The sequence below is a fragment of the Schistocerca serialis genome, chromosome 3 (genome assembly GCF_023864345.2).
Source record: "Schistocerca serialis cubense isolate TAMUIC-IGC-003099 chromosome 3, iqSchSeri2.2, whole genome shotgun sequence".
NCBI lineage: Eukaryota > Metazoa > Arthropoda > Insecta > Orthoptera > Acrididae > Schistocerca > Schistocerca serialis.
This window is the reverse complement of record NC_064640.1, coordinates 57,035,704-57,058,833: the sequence shown is the minus strand read 5'-3', so window position 1 is coordinate 57,058,833 and position 23,130 is coordinate 57,035,704. Positions and strand designations below refer to the sequence as shown.

At 42.7% G+C, this 23,130-nt stretch overlaps 1 protein-coding gene across 2 annotated transcripts in view; it reads left to right on the top strand.

The window, feature by feature from the left end:
- The window catches only part of LOC126469705 (ceramide synthase 6), a 118,573-nt gene that overhangs the window by 65,729 nt on the left and 29,714 nt on the right, over positions 1–23,130 (top strand). For both annotated transcript variants that reach the window (XM_050096888.1, XM_050096887.1), the window contains exon 4: positions 22,316–22,424. In XM_050096888.1, the coding sequence (XP_049952845.1) occupies positions 22,316–22,424 (109 nt within the window). The remainder of the gene's footprint in view (positions 1–22,315; positions 22,425–23,130) is intronic.

Here is a 23,130-nt window from a genome sequence, read left to right as displayed (position 1 = left end):
ACACACATGCACAATGCAGTGAACTCCACTCTCTGCCAAACCACTGCAGTGTCTTCACTGCTGAATTGATGGCCATTAAATTAGCTATTAGCCACTTTCATTCTTGCACTGTCCCCATCCCAATGCGGAGCCTGCCTCATGGTGGACCACTTACTAAAGACTGCCCTAATTTGGCTGCTTTGAGGTGGCGTCTTGATCTTCCTGACATGCTACCTCTTGTGCTAGGAGACAACACCAAAGCGACCGACCTGGTGTTAAGTTTTGCCCACGAAGGTGATATCCGTTCGTCCCCATAAGGTAGGGCTTTTTGGATTCATTGACCACCTGAGGGGTTGGTGGGGTACCTCCGTCCTACTCCCCCCCCCCCCCCCCCTCCACCCCAGGGGTTTCTTGACGGCCCCCTTGCCCATTGGGCCATTCTGGCCTCTACCCTTCCAACCTTTTGGCCTCTTTATTCTTTTTCATTTTTCGGTTTTAATGCCTTGTGTTGACTTGTGTTTTAATGACTTGTGTGTGCTGTCTTTTTTCTGGGGTTTTACTTCTCTTTTTTTTTTTTTATTGTGTTAGTTACACTTAGGCTTTTCAGGATTTGCCTTTCACCACCTTCCTTTCATGACCGCTCCTGGTTTGCTACTTAATGGATGAAGGGAGTGATGACTTTGAAGTTTAGTCCCTTTCACTCCAAACAGTCTCCTGATTAGATCAGAAAACGTTATTGGTGGACGTTTCTGCTTCTGGATGAAGTGACTGATGACTTTGTTGTTTTATCCTTGACACCCACCCACCCCACAAAAAAAAAAATCTGCCCACTGACTTCGAAATTAGCTTGATCACTTTTTAAGCTTTTTGTTCCTTTCTTTTATGTTCACTTCATTATATAGTATTTATGGTTTTATGATCATATTCAAAGAATGAACTCAACAGACTCACAATAAATTTAACTAATTATTTTGCAAAATTGAAATTGGCTAACTCGTGAATCAAAGAAATGAGGAAGGTCACGGGAGAACTCAATTACGGCCAAGTACATGCATCATGAAAGTTAGAAAATTGTGCAAGTTTCCGAAAACAAGACTTGTACAAGCTGGAATGAAGAAAGAAGAGAGCAACACCGTGGATGAAAGAAGTGTGGAGCAGAATGGAAGCAAGAAGAAAAAGTTGAAATTAATGTAGACCACAGTGTCTGCTACAAATAATAAAAGAAAGTGTTTTGATGTTTTGAAAATGCACATTTGCAATATTTTGAATATGTACAATATTTTGAACAGAAGGTAAAATTTCTCAGACTTACCAAAGTTAATATTTATCCTATGTAAGATTGTCATTTGAATGATGAAAATATGGATATGTCCCAAAACACTTTTTTTCCGTCAATCAGTGTTGTGGCACATTTCTCTACACGGGACTCTGCACAAAAATATGTAGGGATAATTTTGAGCATTACTGACCAGACTTACACTCATTTGTGATTAGATATTGTGATATCAGTATGAGAATACAGCTATTCCATATTGAAGTTTAATAACATAACTCGTGAAAAACATCTGTAGTGGAAAACTTGGCAATCACCCTCTGCTTAAGCTGTGTCACAGAATTAACAAAGCAGCCATAAAAGTCTTTGATGTTCCATGGTATATATTAAGATTCCTTATACAGTAAATAAAAAAGGTTGTTCCAAGTACTCCTTGAAAGCAGTACTGTCTTACTGCTGCTCATTTGTAGACGAATTTTGTAATAGACTATATACTGTTCAAGAGAATTACAGGAACATGTGTATCAATGTCCGATATGTTATATCTGTTATGATACAGGTGATACCTGTGGTCATACTGGATGATGTGAGATCTTCGCTTTCAGTGTAGGCAGCAATTATTTATTTGCCATCTAGTGACTGTTACACATTACAATGCAAGGTTACCCCTCAGAAGTAAAGGAGTAATGCATTACAGTGTCAGGCTACCCCCTCAGAAGGAAGTGAATACTGGTGTTTCTTAGTGACGTGCACAGATGGCGTTTGTGGACGTTGTATTCAACCAAGCACATTCAGCTTAAATTGCAAAGGCACTCTGTTTGATCCAAAAATGGTGGACTTTTGGTCGTTTTGCTGCAGATACTAATGGCTCTCATATTGTCAATAGGATGTGGACACGGCACAGGGAGACTGGTCATTACACAATGTGTATTGTGCAAGGTCGCCAACGCATTTCAACCCCATCTCTGCATTGCAGCAGCGTACGGATACCGCCAGAGAACTGTAAGAGGATATCAGAATGGCCCCTGAAGCTGTTGTGTCCAGTTGGACTTTAATGAACAGATTATGACAAAGGACATTAAAGACACAGATGTCCTGTTAGAGTACCCCACTTGACACATCATCTTACAGTTCTGCCATTCCCATGTTAATGGGCAATCTCGTAACTGGTGAAACATGTTATTTACAGATAAGGCCAGATATCTTCTGACACAAGGTGATGGCTGTGTTCGAGTGTGGAGACCTCTACCTCTCAAATGTTAAGGTTCTGTAATGATGTGGAAAGGCTTCAGTGTTGATAGCCGTATGGATCTTGTCGTTGTCCATGGTCACTTTACACTGCCAGGCATTACATCAAACAGATCCTGTTGGACCATATGTTGGCTGCTTCATATGATGGTGGCCCAGAATTCCTTCTAATGCCAGGGCCTATGTGGCGGGCGTCAGCAGGGATGTCTTGCGAAGTGGAAGTTATGGAATAGCAGGTGGGGAGTCCCAACCTAAATCCCATCATGCATATGGGGGACATGCTTGACAGACATGTTCGTGATTGTCTTGGTTTACCACAGACTCTCAAAGAACTCTTGTGGGCTCTCATTAAAGAGCGGGAATGGGTACCACAGGGTGACCTCCATAGACTTATATGGGGCGCACTACGTAGGTGTCAGCAATGACAAACCTTTGCAGAGAGCATGCCTGTTATTAAAGCTCTCATACTCCAATGAAAAGCACCTAGGATGATGTGAATGATTGCTTCCACTTTGTTTTCGACACCTGTCGGACATTTCTCTCTTTTCTTCTTCTTCTTCTTCTTTTTTTTTTTTTTTTTTTTTTTTTTAGGCAATCGAGGCTGCAGTTACGTTTTGTTGTGTACTTAATTAATGAAATATAAAGGTATAATTTGGTAACATACCCATTCCTCAATTATTGCTCAGTGGAGTATGGTACACGCCCAAATTCATGTTCCTCTAATTCTTTTGAGCAATGTATTTCATTCAAGCAGTAAATTATGCATGTATTTTCTATGGCATCGTATTTGCTGCTAAATCCTGTTATGTCCAGCTAGGTGTTCATCGTAAATACTGCTAACATTTAATGATAGAAAGACGTTTGGTAACATGAGTAAGAGAAATGAAATTAAAATATACCTACAGACTATTATTACGTGCTTTAAAAGTAGCAATAGTACTGTTGATAAGAACAATGAAATTACACATCACTTAATCTGGCAAAAACAGCAGGAACAGGTCCAAGGTATAAGGCAGAAATAATTTACGCAAATTGGGTAAACTGGGTTAGAAGAGAGGATTACATCCGGCGACACAGCCTTCCCAATTGTGTCCTCTGCGTAGACTCACTGAGCGCCCTCCAAAGTCTCTGTGCGCTGTACACTGCTCATCCCTTAGTGTAGCGGGTCCAGGAAAACTGTCACTTGCTCACTCTTGGTGGAGCCAGTGTGATGTTTCTCTGGGTCCCTGGTCATGTCGGTCTGCCAGGAAACGAGGCTGCTGACGCTGCTGCCAAGGCTGCAGTCCTCGTAACTCAGCCCGCGAGTACTTCTATTCCCTCCGATGATGTCTGCGTTCCCGTCTATCAGGAAGTGTTGTCCCTTTGGCATCGCCAATGGTCCTCCCTTCATGGGAATAAGCTTTGGCTTATTAAGCCTCTCCCGGCCGCTTGGACGACATCCTCTCGGCCCTCCCGCCAGGAGGAGATTCTTTTAACTCGGCTGCGTATTGGGCACTGCCTGTTTAGCCATTGTCACTTGCGAAGTAACTGCCCCACTAGTTTGTACACATTGCGCCCAAATTTTAACTGTCCGCCACTTCCTGCTGGAATGCCCTTTTTTTACCAATTTAAGTTCCAGCTTGGGTTTGCCATCTGATTTATCAGCCGTTTTAGCGAATGACGCGCAGGCTGTCGACCGCGTTTTAATTTTTATCCGCCGAAGCAATATGGCGAAGGCCATTTAATTTTTAGTTTTGGACCTCTATTTTTATATGATGTTCTTTTTAGCCCTTTTTCCACGTGCCTTGTTTAGCTGTCTCCTATTCTCTCAATTGGCACTGACACACAGTCGTTTCCCTCGTCTCTGTGTTCGTGTTCTCTAGTTTTGACTTGCGCGCATATGACCCCAGTTTATTGCGCCCTAAAATCAAACCTAACAAAACAAACCTAACTATATCCGAAAGGGAATGTCTCACGTGTCTAGCTCCAACAACCATCCGCGTTCAGAGTCTGCTAATTCCCGTCGTGCAGCCGTAATCACGGCGGAAACCTTTCCACATGATTCACGTGAGCACAAATGACAGCTCCGCCAATGCACTGCCTTTTTATACCTTGTGTACGCTACACTACCGCCATCCGTATATACGCATATCGCTAGCCCACGACTTTTGTCACCTCAGTGTAAAGCTGCTCGGAGAAATTCAAACTCTGTCTCCTCGTGAATTTGAGAGTTGCATCTTACAGCTTAGGGTACGATATTTGAGTTCTAAACTTCAGACACCACAAATATGAAAAATTACGAATTTCATGTTGCCTCGTGGTTCACTTGTTAGTTCTGATGTAACAAGAAATGAGGCACGTATAGCAATGGAACGGTGCAGCATCTATGACTGTACCCTGTGGGACATTTCACTTATGCAAATATTTTGTTTCTGTATATTGACATGGTAGCCTTCAATCCATATATTTGTGCTAACAGATGAATTTATCATTTTTAAAAGTGTTAGATCTGGCATTAGTAAACACTTAACGATAAAGCACCATTGACGACCGTACATTGAAAATTAAGGTTTTACAATGCCTACATTGGTCACAAAGCAATTATTGCTTTATTTTGTGTGCAGCTCTTTACTACTGGAAAATAAAATTACCCGGTTCAGTTAATAATAAAATGTGCTGGTGACATGGAAATAATACTTATTTCAGGAATGTTATAGGCATTCTGAAAACTTGGCCACACACTTCGTTGAAAAAAGGAATGTAAACCAGAAGAAGAAATGTCATTCATTGATCTTATTGAAATTCGCATTAGTTCGAAATGAGGTAAACAACGGTGCTATCAAAATCTTTAATCTTTTACCAGTAGCGTTACTAGTATATGGCGTGCACTTGGCGCTATTTCGTGTGCACGCATTTCTGTGACATGGGAAAAAATGAATTTAGACAAGAAGAAAGGGGAACAGGGACAACAAAGTAGGAGGCAGTAAGAGTAGGGATGGGATTGGTGGTCACCAAACGCTGATAAGACCGTAGAGCGGCAGGGGCAGGATATGTATAATCTGATGGAATGAAAGGAAATTGTGGAGAGATTCGGATTGGAGTGTGTTGAGCTCGCCAAAACAAACGAGCAAACGTAACCGACATGTAAAAGAGTGTATTTTTTGTTGGTTTGTTTGTTATGGCTTTGCATTTGATTTGCAGTGATATAATGAAGGAATCGCATTATTGTTGCAAATGATACGACTTTGTATTGTGCATTTAGCACGTTTTGAATTTTGTCATAAACGAGGTATTATTAAAATGTGCATCCTCTACTTCATTGTAAAATCGTGTCGATACGAAAAAAATGGAATAAACAGGTCAACCAGCTGAGAAGATTAAACAAAGTGGAAGTATGCTCTGGACGCCAGTTACCCTAGTTACGCCACTACATTTTATCTAGTAGTACGGTACAGTATAAAAACCAGAGTTAAACTTGAGCGTAAAAATTTTCTTACTGGCAGCTAATAGTCAGTTAAACAATATTTATTTACTAGCTTGTAGCGCGTAAAACAACAGTATATTGTAACAGTGTGTGTTACACGACTGCCTATAATTGCCGCATGAGCAGGCTACGAGGATATCTGTGGGCTTGCGCATTGCGAACGACTCCAATTTATATGAAGTGAAATGTAATAGTACAAGGCTGAATGTAAACCTGTGTTCTGAATTTGGATCGATATTACCATCATTCCCTTATTTCTGACGTATCGAGGTGACGCGGTAGTTAACGGAATTCGCATTCGGGAGAGCGAGGATCAATTCCTCAGTGAGACTATCCAGATTTATCTTTTCCTGGCTTCAGAAAAGCACTTAAGACGAATGCTGGAATTGTTTGTTTGAAAAGGGCACGGTCGATCCTTATCATTTGGGCAATCCGAGCTTGTACTCACGCTCTAATGACTACTCATGGACTGGACGTTAAACCAACCACACTTCCTTTCTGCTCTAAACAATTAAGAAAGTACAGATTGTTTCGGTATGGATTTAGTTTCATGCCCGTATCATTTCAGTATTAACTTCTTACTGATGGTTTTCTTTTTTTTATCTGCTGTAAACGTTTCTGTAAGTATCCCTGTTTGAATGGGAATTGTAACTTTGAATGTAAATTGATAACTTCCCTAGTACTCCAGTATGTTGTATGAAAGCTCTCTAGAATATTAAGTACAGAATGATTAAACGCATAAGAAATTCTCTGCTGTAATGTTCAGGTAGAAATCGTCTGTTGAGAAGACAACCTACTGGCTGTGGTGGCAGATGATTTCTACATCTACAGCCATACTCCGCAAGCCACCTGACGGTGTGTGGCGGAGGGTACCTTGAGTACCTCTATCGGTTCTCCCTTTTATTCCAGTCTCGTATTGTTCGTGGAGAGAAAGATTATCGGTATGCCTCTGTGTGGGCTCTAATCTCTCTGATTTTATCCCCATGGTCTCTTCGCGAGATATACGTATGAGGGACCAATATACTGCTTGACTCCTCGGTGAAGGTATGTTCTCGAAACTTCAACAAAAGCCCGTACCGAGCTACTGAGCGTCTCTCCTGCAGAGTCTTCCACTGGGGTTTATCTATCATCTCCGTAACGCATTCGCGATAACTAAATGATCCTGAAACGAAGCGCGCTGCGCTCCGTTGGATCTTCTCTATTTCTTCTATCAACCGTATCTGGTACGGATCCCACACTGCTGAGCAGTATTCAAGCAGTGGGCGAACAAGCGTACTGTAACCTACTTCCTTTGTTTTCGGATTGCTTTTCCTTAGGATTCTTCCAATGAATCTGTCTGGCATCTGCTTTACCGACGATCAACATTATATGATCATTCCATTTTAAATCACTCCTAATGCGTTCCCAGATAATTTATGGAGTTAACTGCTTCCAGTTGCTGACCTGCTATATTGTAGCTAAATGATAAGGGATCTATCTTTCTATGTATTCGCAGCACATTACACTTGTCTACATTGAGATTCAATTGACATTCCCTGCACCATGCGTCAATTCGCTGCAGATCCTCCTGCATTTCAGTACAATTTTCCATTGTTACAACCTCTCGATACACCACAGCATCATCCGCAAAAAGCCTCAGTGAACTTCCGATGTCATCCACAAGGTCATTTATGTATATTGTGAATAGCAACGGTCCTATGACACTCCCCTGCGGCACACCTGAAATCACTCTTACTTCGAAAGACTTCTCTCCACTGAGAACGACATGCTGCGTTCTGTTATCTAGGAACTCTTCAATCCAATCACACAATTGGTCTGATAGTCCATATGCTCTTATTTTGTTCATTAAACGAGTGTGGGGAACTGTATCGAACGCCTTGCGGAAGTCAAGAAACACGGCATCTGCCTGGGAACCCGTGTCTATGGCCCTCTGAGTCTCGTGGGTTTCACACGATCGTCTTTTTCGAAACCCATGCTAATTCCTACAGAGTAGATTTCTAGTTTCCAGAAAAGTCCTTATACTCGAACATAATAAGTGTTCCAAAATTCTACAACTGATCGACGTTAGAGATATAGGTCTATAGTTCTGCACATCTGCTCGACGTCCCTTCTTGAAAACGGGGATGACCTGTGCCCTTTTCCAATCCTTTGGAACGCTACGCTCTTCTAGAGACCTACGGTACACCGCTGCAAGAAGGGGGGCAAGTTCCTTCGCGTACTCTGTATAAAATCGAACTGGTATCCCATCAGGTCCAGCAACCTTTCCTCTTTTGAGCGATTTTAATTGTTTCTCTATCCCTCTGCCGTCTATTTCGATATCTACCATTTTGTCATCTGTGCGACAATCTAGAGAAGGAACTACAGTGCAGTCTTCCTCTGTGAAACAGCTTTGGAAAAAGACATTTAGTATTTCTACCTTTAGTCTGTCATCCTCTGTTTCAGTACCATTTTGGTCACAGAGTGTCTGGACATTTTGTTTTGACCCACCTACCGCTTTGACATAAGACCAAAATTTCTTAGGATTTTCTGCCAAGTCAGTACATAGAACTTTACTTTCGAATTCATTGAACGCCTGTCGCATGGCCCTCCTCACATTACATTTCGCTTCGCGTAATTTTTGTTTGTCTGCAAGACGTTGGCTATGTTTATGTTTGTTGTGAAGTTCCCTTTGCTTCCGCAGCAGTTTCCTAACTCGATTGTTGTACCACGGTGGCTCTTTCCCATTTCTTACGATCTTGCTTGGCACATACTCATCTAACGCATATTGTACGATGGTTTTGAACTTCGTCCACTGATCCTCAACACTATCTGTACTTAAAACAAAACTTTTGTGTTGAGTCGTCAGGTACTCTGAAATCTGCTTTTTGTCACTTTTGCTAAACAGAAAAATCTTCCTACCTTTTTTAATATTTCTATTTACGGCTGAAATCATCGATTTAGTAACCGCTTTATGATCGCTGATTCCCTGTTCTGCGTTAACTGTTTAAAGTCCGCAGCTCGTGGTCGTGCGGTAGCGTTCTCGCTTCCCACGCCCGGGTTCCCGGGTTCGATTCCCGGCGGGGTCAGAGATTTTCTCTGGCTCGTGATGACTGGTTGTTGTGTGATGTCCTTAGGTTAGTTAGGTTTAAGTAGTTCTAAGTTTTAGGGGACTGATGACCATAGATGTTAAGTCCCATAGTGCTCAGAGCCATTCGAACCATTTGAACTGTTTCGAATAGTTCGGGTCTGTTTGTCATCAGAAGGTCTCATATGTTATCGCCACGTGTCGGTTCTCTGTTTAACTGCTCAATGTAGTTTTCAGATAAAGCACTTAAAAAATTTTCACTGGATTCTTTGTCCCTGCCACCCGTTATGAACGTTTGAGTCTCCCAGTCTATATCCGACAAATCAAAATCTCCACCCAGAACTATAACATGGTGGGGAAATCTACTCGAAATATTTTCCAAATTATCCTTGAGGTGCTCAGCCATAACAGCTGCTGAGCCAGGGGCCTATAGAGACATCCAATTACCCTGTCTGAGCCTGCTTTAACCGTGACATTCACCCAAATTATTTCACATTTCGGATCTCCGTCAATTTCCTTCAATACTATTGCACTTCTTATCGCTATAAACACGCCTCCCCCTTCACTGTCCAGCCTCTCTCTGCGGTATACATTCAAATCTGAGTTTAGAATTTCATTATTGTTTACGTCTGGTTTCAGTCAACTTTCTGTCCCTAGTACTATGTGGGCATTGTGACCGTTTATTGATGAGAGCAGTTCTGGGAGCTTTCTATAGACGCTCCTGCAGTTTACTATTAGCACATTAATATTGTTATTCCCTGTTGCATTTTGCCTACTCCTACCTTGCATCTTGGAGGCTTAAGAGCGTCAAATAATATAAATTAATAAAAATAGTTAAATGGGGATTTATAGTTTGGTGCAGATTTTTCTACAGATGATAGAAAAATGTCGCTGCTCAAATCAGTGTATGCCTCTTATCGCTTCATCGTTTGCCGAATATTTCAATTTTTTTATATTCTTAGCACGATTTTATGACATAGATTTATTCGTCTCCTCTGGTTGGCCTGCTTATTCCGTTTTTTCATATCATCATTATTTTACAGTGAAAAAAGGGTGCACATTTCAATAATACTTCGTCTATGACAAAATTCAAAACGTTGTAAATGCACAGTACAAAGTCGCATACTTTGCAACAATAATTAGATTTCTTCATTATATCATCTCTGTGAGCAGTGTTCCTGTTAAACATTAGACTGATGTAGCACTGAATCATAGTCGCAACTCTTTCACTCGAACTTAACATAGAGGCTCTAATTATCGTACAAAAGGTGAACTTATTTGCGTGTTTTGTGTCATCTGTGACTGCTGCTGCACTGTTTGCACCGTAGAACGTATAAACAAACATTATTTAGATCAGCTACATTATTGTTGTAAAGCAATTCTCATCAAAGAGCCAATACTTACAGGCACATTGCGGAACGGCGCCTCTGGCCGGATATGTATCGATCTTACTATTAATTGATAACGTACATAAATTAGTATGTTATGACCCCCCCCCCCCCAATAAACTAGCTGTGTTAAGGGCACGATGAGTTGGCAGACAGCCCTTCAAGTACTAATTGTGAAAGTTCACCTCACCGCTTCAGATTGCTGCCATCCTCAGCGAGCCCGAAGTTACGACACTAACTGCCTGACAAAGTGTTGTTGTGTTGCCTGTGAGAGCGGAAGATTAGCAACAGTAATTGTACTTCCATTTAAATGTATTATACAATATGTCGCGGTAGCAGATGTACTAAATGTTTTGAATGTCGTTTTTCTTCTGCTGATTGCATTCTATTACAGGGGCCTTAATTTCATATTGCTTGGCACAAGTATGTACCGCATTTGACGATGACCGCCTCTCTAATGCACATTCACGAATCCACGCTATTTCCGTCTTAGAATGTGTTACCGCAGCGAACTCATCGGTGCGAGTCGCCAGCGGCCTTGAGCTGTCAGTACTGGAAGACAAAACAGTAAAACATTCCTCCGCTCACATCCTCTAACCCGACTACTTAACCCTCTGCCCCTCAGGTAAGTGGCCGAATTTACTTAGCGCACGGCCAAATTCACCAATGTCAATTACAAAGTTACAATTAAACACAGCTTAAAATATCACTGTGTATATAGGTATTGTTGTTTGTTAATGAGCGGGAAAACTATACTGTTAAGAAGGCCGTGACATTAGTTAACGTTTTTGAATTCGGCCGTTGATAGCTAGATGATTGTTATAAAATACGACCGATAACAGTGGGCCACGCGAATACTTGGTTTGGGCAGCGGTTCGCGTCCCCGGCCTCTACCCAGGTTTAGGCTATCTGTGCTTTTGCTAAATCACTTAACACGAATGCCAGGATAGTTTCTTTGAAAGGACAAGTTCTCAATACGAGCATGTGCTCAATCTCTAATAGCCTTGTCATTGACGTTAAATCCTCATCGTCCTTCCTTTCTTCGATATTGCAGTGACTCTAGATTGCCTGTAGTAAAAGGATAGGTACGGGGGAGGGCAAGCAGAGATACAAAACGGATTTTATTCAAAGTTCTCTGTGGCAGACTCCTGTGCGCTGCCTGAAACTGCTGGAAGAGGAAAATCGTTGTAAAAACTTCACACAACCTAGTATGTCATTTGGTCTAGGAAATATTGACTAATATAGACTGTTCATGATGGTAGTGGACACAAGCGTTTTGGCTTATCATCTGAAGCATGTTCTACTTTTAATTTCGAAGTAACGCTAAGAAATTAGTTTCTCGTCCTCCTCCCTACCCCTCTGTTACTCCCTCCATTTCATTAGCCCTGACATTTCATTATTATGGCAATATTCGTGCAAAATTGACTGTTCCACTGCCTGCTATAGCAAAATCGTAAGCTATAGCAAAATCGTAGTACATTTCGTCTGGAGTGGATAAACGTTTGTAGGAAAGATATGAACTCGTACACTTGGTGTACGCACATCTACAATGGCGGTAGAATAGCATACACGAGGTATAAAAGGGCATTGTATTGGTGGAGCTGTCATGTGTACTCGGGTAATTCATGTGAATACGTTACCAACATTATTATGGCCGCACGACGAGAATAAACACTCTGGACGCAGAATGGTCGTTAGAGCTAGACGCATGGGACATTCCATTTCGGATATCGTTACGGAATTCAATATTCTTAGATCTACAGTACCAAGTGTGTGCCGAGAATACCAAATTTTAGCCATTACCTCTCACCACAACAACGCAGTGGCCGACGGCCAACACTGAACGACCGAGAGCAGCAGCACCTGCGTAGAGTGGACATTGCTAAAGGACAAGCTACTTGCGTAAAATAACCACAGAAATCAATGTGGGACCTGCGACGAACGATCCGTTAGGATAATGCGGCGAAATTTGGCGTTAATGGACCATGGCAGCAGAGTGCCTTTGTTAACATCACGACTCGTAACCTTATCAGTTGGACTCTAGACGACTGGAAAGCCGTGGCCCAGTCGGATGAGTCCCGCCTTCAGTTGGTAAAAGCTGTTGGTAGGGTTTGAGTACGGCGTATACTTCACGAAGCCATAGACCCAAGTTGTCAAAGGCACTGTGCAGGCTGGTGGTGGCTCCATAACGGTGTGGGCTGTGTTTACATGGAATGGACTGGGTCCTCTGGCTCAACTGAGCCAATCATTGACTTTAAACTAAATGGTTACGTTCGGCTACTTTTATACTATTTGCAGCCATTCATGGACTTCATGTTCCCAAACAGCGATGGAATTTTTATGGATGACAGTGCGCCGTTTCACCACAGTTATTCACGATTGTTTTCAAGAACATTCTGGACAATTCGAGCGAATGATTTGGCCACAAAGACCACCCGTCGTGAATCCCATGGAACATTTATACAACATGATCGAGAGGTCAGTTCTTGCACGATATCCTGCACTGGCAACACTTTTGCAAATATGTAATGCTATAGACGCAGCATGGCTCAGTATTTCTGCAACGGATTGCCAGTGACTGGAGTCCATGCGACGTCGAGTTGCTGCACTGCGCCAGGTAAAAGGAGGTCCGACACGATATCAGGAGGTATCCGATGACTTCTGTTGCCATAGTGTGTATTAGTTATGGACTAGAGATCAACAAAGTCCACCATTTCCTAGTAGTATCATCTGGTTTACTGCCGGATCCTAAAATCAAAAGAGTTAATATTTTGGTGATCCATCTGTCCGCATTCTTCAGGAGAGAGGTGGCGGCGGTTGCTGCAGCTGCTGCTAAAAATTGATGCCAAAGTTGCAATTCGTCATCCTGTCCCCGTACCGTACATGCCACATGCGCCGCCCATAACTGTTGCTGGCGCAAAGGCTGGGTTTGGTGGCGCCGCTCTTGGTAGAACGGCGCGCTCAAAGACGATCTTCAAACACTCAGGCAGGACGTGCTAATGAATGTTGTGTTTTAATGGAATATAATACAGTGTTTCATGTACTACTAAGTTGAAAACCGTTGTCTTTATTAATCGTTTGCCGGCCAACCTAATTTCACTGGCTCCTTTATAAACACTGTTCCAAATACTGGGAGACTGGCAAGTACTAGGGTCTCGTCAAATTTCGTCTCGTGTCCCCAGTTTAAACAATGTCTAGCTACCGCCAGGTTTCCATGCTGTTACAGCCCCATTGCGACGGCCACATTCTGCGCTCCTGTGCTGAACCGTGTGAATCGAAAGTCCGATATAAGCCTTCCCAGATTGACGTGGAATTTTATGTATGCCAGGCTTCCGAAGTTCCTAATCGCCCTGTTCCTGGGGACACCTCGTTATTGTAGTAACCTTTAGTGCCAGGAGGAACGGTATTTGTGCCTTGATGACGCTGAGAGTTATGCCAGCAGTAGTACAGCTATTGGCAGGCTCGCCTAAGCCAGACAGGCCTCAATAGAGGAGCGTGAAGAAGTGCGTCCCACAGACTAGGGAAGGAAGGGCTGTGGTTTTTCCCAGGGAGCACTGCCAACAGTGGAGGAGTACTGGTACGTCTACCCCGGGTTTCCCAAGCCGGGGACCAGCCAGTGCGAACGGACCTCTTTCACCGTAAACTCTGGGCATACTTCAGAGACCATCGTTATGTGCGGTAGTGGAACATTGCGTGTTTCCGAGAAATAGGACCTTGGCTTCACTGTCTGGACAGTGAGGAAGGTATAGCCTGTCTGTAAACTCAAGAGCGAGCAGCGCTTCTGGTGGGGGAAGTGCCCTTTCGCGGAAGAACCCTGCCACCGGCCTACAGGGGCACCCAAAATTTGTTGCCCGTTACTTGTCTAGCAGTGTAGATCGGCGTGCAGTGATATACGTCGTGTCTGTTCGTGGCATCTTAGTTGCCAGTGTCAGTCAGTTGACTTTGTGTACTCACTGATATACTTCAATATCCGGAAGTGATGGATAGTCGCCCTGCATTGCAAGAAAAAGGTGCAGAATACGAAGGAGGGGAGGTACTTGCGGAGTAACGAGCGTTCGATCGTCTCTAACGTTATTACAGCGTGTGTTAAGGAGGCGACACAAAAAGGACTGTTGGCTAATATTTCCAGCCCCAATCAAAGGGCTACAGCTTATGCAAACGCCAGCCTCGCCACAATAGGACGCATGGTTTACTGGAATCGCCGCGAAGGAAAACTAGCCTGACTCTGCTCATACACTATAAAGTTTCTTTTGGTAGAAATGTACTACATGGTAGTAGAAGTGTTAAACAGTTTTCGAAGATAAATACAAATGTGGTCCAAAGCAATAAACATCTTTATCACTAGTTGTACAAAATCAGGAATAACTTGAGAACTTCATGGTAAAATCAATTAACTTTTCGCTAGTAGAACGTGATTCAATCACGTAAAACCTTTGGTGCTTATAGAACAGCAACATTAGAATGTATTCTGTCACTAAAACTCTATCTCGGTTACTATTCACATGATTCTAAGACATATTGCTCAAAACATGCGTCCAATAGCTATTCTAAACACTGCTGAAATTCCTTTCCAAACATGTATACCGATTCTGGACTTCTATGTAAAAAGCTTGACATTCGAGGTGCGTTCAAATATTAATTTTTATTTTTTGGTAAGAACTTTACTTGTTCATCTACAACAATGTTATCCTCTTAAAAATATTTCCCATTACATGCTATGCACTCATGCCAGTGCTTTTTCCAATGCCCGAAACACTTTAGAAACTGTTTCCTCTGGATAGTTCAGAGGTCTCTTAACTGTGCATTTTTAATCTCGTCCATTCTTGTGAAACCGCCGTCCTTTACGGCCTGCTTTGAAATATTTATACCACTTGTATGCTCTTGGTTTACTCATAAGAGACGCACCTAAAGAAATATTTAACATTTCTTAAAATTTGATACTTTATTCCATTCTTATAACAAAATTTAGTACAAATTCTCTAATCTATTTTTATACAAACAAATAATAGTTGATGCTACCAAAACTGATGTAACCTTTTTGACAGCTGACAGCAGTGTAAATACCCAGTATGCATAACATTGTACAGATACTTTTCAGACATGTTTACGAAGACAGTGACAAAAAGGTAGTGCAAATCGAACTAATACAACACATGAAATTATAAATTTCTGGTTACTTTTTAAACACTCTTCGTGGTGCAAGTTTCAATGCAGCCCTTGAAAGAAAACTTCTACCTTTTAATAGACACACAAAGTAAGAACAAGCCTCAAATTCTACAGATTGATTGCACTATATCTGGTTCGTCTTATGACTAGAGGAACATACATTAACATGAATAGGCATTCGGTTCTATGTTTGTAGTAGAATCCTGACTTCCGTTCTTATGTTAATATTATTTACTCTATAATGTTTTTTTTCCGAAGAAGCTATCGTCTTTTGTATTCATTATGGTTTTAACGCATTTGTCTAAAAATAGACGCAGCAGCCGGGACGTATCTGTACACGGCGTCGCCACAGATTTCAAGTGCGCGCCGCGGCATGGCCGGTACTACGTTGTGAAACAGCCTGTAGAAGCGCCCTGTGATGTAGCAGGGTAGGCAGAGTGGGAACTCGCTAGCTCGCTCTTCAGTTTACCGACAGACCATACACGCCTCTACAATAAAAAAAAAAAAACAATCTTAATCTCAAGGTGTGCTACGAGCTGACGAAGTGAATGGCTGTTGAGGTAAAATAGTCTCTAGTACGCAACCTCTGGAGCACTGGCCGCCACCAGATGTATAAAATGGAGATGGACCCTGAGAAGTTACGTGAAAAACTGAAAATTGTGGGTGTCACGGAACTAAATAACTATAGGAGGTGAGTCAATGGCACATTGAGAAAAACTGAAGCATTTATTCGAACTTTAAACTCTCCGGAGCTACCTAAACATATTCTTGCAGGCTATATCTGTCGTAAAGTTCGACTGTTTGTTCCCAATCCAATACGATACTTCAGATGTCAAAATATTTGGAGGTACTACTATGGCATGTAACAGGAGGGTAGTGTGTGGAAATCGTAGAGTCTCAGCTCATGAATCAGTTGATCTTGTACACTTCCTGTGAAGTGTATAAACTGCTCTGGGGATTACGCAGTATGCAACAGGAAGTGTGGAGTTTATAATGAGGAAAGGAAAATTCAGGAACTGAAAGCTAAGAGATGGTGAAGTTAAAAAGTTTTGAAGTTTATGCAACCTCCAGTGTTGACTACTTTTTCTACATTGGCGTTTAAGAAGCCAGTCGCCATGTGTAATGCTGCCACATAAACCCAGACAACAGAGTCAAGTAAGACTACGTGCGCTTGTCAGTATACTTGTGGGTGGGGGGGCTACATTTAAACACGAAATCATTTTGAAGCCATTGACGAGGTACTTGAAACCTCAGCCACATACTGATGCACACCATCAAATGCCCACTAAAAGCCGCCCTCTCTACGTACGCAAGCAGCTCCTCCCATAAGTAGGGAAGAACGATTCACAAAAAGTGTCTTAAAATCGAAGAAAGTGGCAGCTAAACCTTCCGCTCGGCGAGCGCTCTCCTTTTCAAGATGGTGGTTTTATTGTCGAGTATATTGATATCCACATGGAAAAACTGGAAAGCTGGGCACCGTCTAACGTCCCCTCTGACCTCTCAGGTAAATCACTGCTACCAAGGATGAACAAGAAGGACCACCACCACTAATTAATGGTTCCCTCAGGGATTACTGTGTAGGATTGGAATTAAATGGATACCGATCGCATTTGGAAGAATTGCAGCTCCTGACCAAGAAGAGACCATTATGCACCTGCTACAAAGAAACTCATTTCAAAGCCGCCGCCAGAACTGCATTAAGAGGCTACCACTCCTACAGGAAGGATGATGTTATTGAAGACAGGGCTAAGAGTGGAGTGCCTGTTTCCGTCAATTACAGATGCCATTCCTTTCCTGTCCCTCTTACCTCGCTTATACAAGCAGTTGCAGTGGAAGTTCATACCAGTTAAACCCACCGTTTGTTCTTTATATCTTCTACCTCATGATCCGTTGGATGCAGATACACTGACGGAACTCTCCCTCCTCGAAGAGGAGGGGGGGGGGGGGGACACTTCAAATTCTGGTCAGATGTCACTCTTCTCCGCGGCTGCAGGGTCATCTTCAGCCGTTGACCTTTGTTTTTGCTCCCCAGCTACTGCAGACTTAATTCAGAGGGAAATGGTCATAGATTTGTATTCCAGTCACCAGTTTCTCGTGTGGATTCATCTGCTAACTCAGACGGTGGTTGACAGGAGACTGTGAAGATGAATTGTTCAAAGGGAAATTGACTGCAATATAGTCAGCAGGCCATTTTCGAACGACAGGATTGTGCCCACATGATGGACCATATCACTGTGATATCCAGTGAGCTCCTACAGATTCCATTCCTTAGTGTGGCAACCACCTCAGACAGCAGCCTGTCCTTGGTCGAATGACGAATGTTGCTCGGCAAACTGTATAGATCTACAGAAAAAACTTTGTGCCTTCAGATCTGTGAGAGATTGAGCAAGGAGAGTGACAACAGAAAAGGAACTCGAAGCAATTAATGACTTCCATTGATCGGTCCACTTCCACTGCATAAGGCGAGGGCAGTATCTGTGCAGCTGTACAGCATATAGCGGCAGCCATTCTTTGGCAGCCAGCGAAGCCATCCCCTCTTCCTCGGGATTCCCCCTTCAGAAAACGGTTCCCTGGTGGAGCCCAGATATCACTGCGGCCATTAGAGATCAGAAGTGGGCTCTCCAACACCATAAGCGGCACCCTTCAGTGGTGCACGTCAATTCCTTTAGATGGCTCCGCGCCCACGTCCGCTACCTCATAAAACGACGAAAGCAAAAATCCTGTGAACGGTACGTTTCCATCATTGGATCACGTCTCTCTCCATCACAGGATCCATCTTTTACTACCCGCCACTTGGACCCGTACTGAAGTTAATGCAGATGAGTAGGAGAGGCAAACCGGTAATGTTCGGGTACAGTATATTAGTAGTTTCCTGCATTGCAGTATCACGTCGCTTAAATATATGGGCGTAACGTTGCAAAGCGATATGAAATGGAACGAGCATGGGAGGCGGGCCAGTGTGGCCGAGCGGTTCTAGGCGCTTCAGTCTGGAACCGCGCGACCGCTACGGTCGCAGGTTCGAATCCTGCCTCGGGCATGGATGTGTGTTATGTCCTTAGGTTAGTTAGGTTTAAGTAGTTCTAAGTTCTGGGGACTGTTGACATCAGATGTTAAATCCCATAGTGCTCAGAGCCATTTTTGAGCATGGGAGGACTGTGGTAGGAAGGCGAATGATCGACTTCGCTTTATTGGAAAAATTTCAGGGAAGTGTGGTTCATCTGTAAAAGAGACCGCGTATAGGACGCTAGTGCGACGTATTCGTAAGTCGTAGTAATGTGTGTGGGATCCGTACCAGGTTGGATTGAAGGGACGTATCGAAGCAATTCAGAGGTGGGCTGCTAAATTTGTTAGGTGAGAACAACACGCAAGTGTTACGGGCTTGCTTCGGGAACTCAATTGGGAATCGCTGAAGGGAAGGCGACGTTGTTCTTTTTGAGGAACACTATAGAGAAAATTTAGAGAACGATTCTACTGCCTCCAACATACCTTGCGCATAAGGACCACGAAGATAAGATACGAGAAACTAGCGCTTATACCGAGTCATATAGATAGTTTATCCCTCGGTGTGTTTGCGAATGTAACAGGAAAGAAATTGACTGGTAGTGGTACGGGTACCCCCTGCCACGCGTCGTACGGTGGATTGCGTGGTATTTATATAGATGTAAATGCAGGTTTAACTAGCATAAGGCGGTGTAGTTTCGCACCTAGTTAAGGTTGTTTAAACCCTTTCGGTATTCCACATACTGTGTGTCACTCTTCTCCCGAGAATTGTTGGAATGTCGCTTGCATTGACTCTGAGTCGCACTTCACTGAGTACCAAACACTTGTAAAACTCCCTCACAGCCAAAGATCAAACACTTCGCTCCTCCTTTGACGCTGTTTTATTTTCATATTTTGTTGCGATATGCTATTTTAATTGTCTGTTTCAACATTTGTAATGCCGCTCCCATGGCTTCTATGTGCTTCGTTCTTTCGGATAGAATACGGCTTGATATTGAAGCCTTTCCATTAAATGTGAAAGATCATCGTGAAGCTCCTATCTTCCACAATGTGTGAAAATGCATATTAGTTCCTTCTAACCACATCTGTCGGTCGCGGTGCTCTAGCAAAGCTTTTTGTTCGTAACTTCGATCTCTACCAATCCAGTACTTGGCCCTGCGATCTTGTCTCACCAAGAAAACCGGAAAAAGATTAAACAGAATTCCTCGCCCACCCACGGGAACGCACTTCAGATTCTTGTGGTCTTTCCGTACTTGAAAAGTAACTTTGTGTATCACGCAGGATCACTACTATCCTGGCTTCAGTTACACTTTAAAACAGCAATTCCGCCCTACACAGTCCTCGAGTTGTCACTTTAACTCCACGAGGGCTGCTGACTTCCTATTTCGCGAGCTCCCATAAAACATTCTCCGAATTTAACATCCGTGGCACCCAGGCAGTTTCGTTGGCAATTTTCCTCTCGCTCTAATAACCCCTGCAAAATGCTCTTCCTACAAGGGCGTTTCAAAAGTTTATTTTCAACAGATGTAGAGGAACAACTGGTATCTTGGGAAAATGACTCGCCGTGCGGCCAGCTCGTGTGTTAATCTCGCCTTGGCCATGGATGGAGGTTTCAAATGTGGCTCTTTGTATATATCATTTCACACACCGTACGACAATCTCGACTGGAGTACACCCGTCGAAATTTTGAGTGTAGCAGAGGTGAAGGTTACCTACAACTTGTACAGATATCAAATTGCAGTTAAGAGTCGAAGGACATGAAAGAGAAGCAGTTGTTGAGAAGGGACTGACCGTGTTGTAATCTGTCCCCACGTTAATTTGTACATTGTGTAAGCATTGAAGGAAACCCAACGAGAAGTATGGAAAGAGTATTAACTAAAATGTTGAGCTTTTGCCGATGACACTCTGATTCTGTCAGAGGCGGCAAAGGACTTGGGAGAGCAGTTGAATGGAATGGGTAGTGTCTTGAAAAGTGTTTGAGATGACCATTAACAAAAGTAAAATAAAGGGTGTGTAATATAGTAAAATTAAACCAGGTGATGCTCCAGGAATCAGGAAATGCCACTAAAAGTAGTACACGAGTTTTTCTGTTTGCATAGCAAAATGACTGACGATGGTCGAAGTACAGAGGATATAAAATGTAGACTTAGCAATAAGAAGAAAATCATTTCAGAAACAGAGGAATTTGATAGCATCTAATATAAATGTAAGTGTTGCGAAGCCCTAAAAGTGTGCGCCTGTAATGTAGCCTTAACCTTGTACGGAATTGAAGCGTGAGCAATAAATAGCTCATATAATAATCATTCGGGCCATCTTTCTTTGCTGTTAAAATTTTCCCAAATGTTAGTGTATTTTGCTCGGCATCGTGTGCTTAGTAGTTCTAGTCGATACTAGACAAACTGAAATAACTTCATATTTTGTAATTTTTTGGAAATAAGTTATTAATATATCAACAAATTCCAGTTAACCTCTCGCCCCTCGTAATGATTCTACTTGCACGTCTTGGTGAATCCGATTGTACTTTCTGATACACGTTCCACGTGTCGCGGAAAGTTATCACTCGTTCCATCTTGGGTTTCAACTAGCTATCGTGATGGTTTCTAGTATTTCGTGAGGGTGACTGCATTCCTGGTGGAGGTGCCTTTTGGGACTTGACTCCTGATCCTTAACTACGATTATTTTGGTATTCTCGCTGCCCAAATTTGATGTAAAGTTTGTTTTTTCAGACGGGAGGTTTCATTTATGAGCATTTTTCATCACATTTAAATATTTTTTTAAAAAAACTTTGGTAAATATCAAGCGTACTCTACCGACCAAGTGACCATATCCAGGGAATAGTGCGAGACTTACGTAAGCAGAACTACCATACAGACCTCACGTTTCGTTGTAGTTATATTTTTGCCAGAAACGCAAAACGGAAAAAAAATTGTAACGGGTTGTGGATTGATCACGAGGGTGGTGCGGTATTTACTGTGTGTGTTGAGTAATTGATTTCAAAAAGAAGCAAATGCTCTCTCTGTGGTCTTGAGATTAGTAAAAGTGTAGCGTTGTCAGTCGTCATGTTAGTAATCCAAGGGGCTAATTTATTCCCAGCTCAGTCATGTGTGTTGATGATTCTATACATGATTTTCCATATGGCAAAACTTCGTCGTAGCTGAAGCGCAATACCAAACACTTCTCGTTAAAACTAAAGTTAGCCTATAACTGGCTGGACTCGCTGATTCGCAAGATACAAGGTGTGCGACATCTTATGTGGCCATGTTTAATGTACATAAGAACTTCAGAAAATAAGTTACAGATGTAGCCTCACGCTAAGACCATTGCGCAACAATACTGGCGAATAGTCACAAGAGAGAACAAATTCCCGGTTCCCTGCAGACACAGAGCTGCTGCAGTACAGATGAACAGGTGCATCACAGTGTGCGATTCCAGTGGCGTGGCAGCTGGAAGCGTACTTCAACGTTGATGTACACGGGACAGTAAGATTCTTGTGGGCAAAGCATCTAAATTGGACCACAGATTCCACCGTGAAATTCTGGCGGCCCTTCGTGGCCCCCTTCCCCTCCCCTTCTCTGCGTCCCTGTCTAATGTCCAGTCCTAGATTAGTTTCACATCTCTGGTATTTTCTGCTGAAGATCTTACATTGAATTCGGTGCGCAGTGCTTGATCATAGAAGACTCAGTGTTTGTTGTGTGTAAGAGTGGAAGTAACTAAAGTTCTCTTTTTTTTTCTAGTTGGCGCTGGCTGTACTATACATATTCCTTTATCTATGGAATCTACTGCCTGTGGGATAAGCCATGGCTGTGGGACATAAACGAGTGCTGGTACACCTACCCTTACCAGGTTTGTACGTTCTCATTTAAGTCGTTGGCTGCACTGTCTTTCGTCCCGCTCGCTGCTTTCGCCACAATCTCTCCGCTTCACAGTTAGCTGCTTTTTAGGGGCACTCACTAAATAGCTTGCAGGTAGCTGTAAGTTGTTGGCACAAGAGTGCTTGGTTACGCGAAGTGCCAACGACCTCAAAATCGTCTTCCTGGAGATAATTTCGTCCCAGACTCTGGTTCACATTACCATTTGTTGAACACGTGACATACGCAGTGGTAAATGCATCCGAATAAAATGGTCTTTTTAAATGTGCGCGCGGAATTGCAACTAAATTCAACATTAAACACGAGGGCTTGTGGATTGTATGTGGCAAATAGCCAGAGTATGATGTGACATTTGTGAAAGTAAAAATTAGAAGCGTTCGAATTGCTTGCATTATCGTTTAAAATAAAGTTCTAAAATCTCAGAAGAGTGGTGTGTCTGCACAAGACATTTACGAGCCAGATTTTGGTTTGTTTGCCACAGCAGACAGCATTTTCGTCTTTTGAGTGTTATTTCTTTTATGAGTACATTTATTGTCTCCATTTTATTCCTGCGCGAAATCAATTTTCGGATCCAACGCCCCCTGCGAGTCCGGGAGTTAGAATAGGCCCAAGGTATTCCTGCCTATCGTAAGAGGAGACTAAAAGGAGTCTCTCACGTTTCGGCCTTTATGTGATGTTCC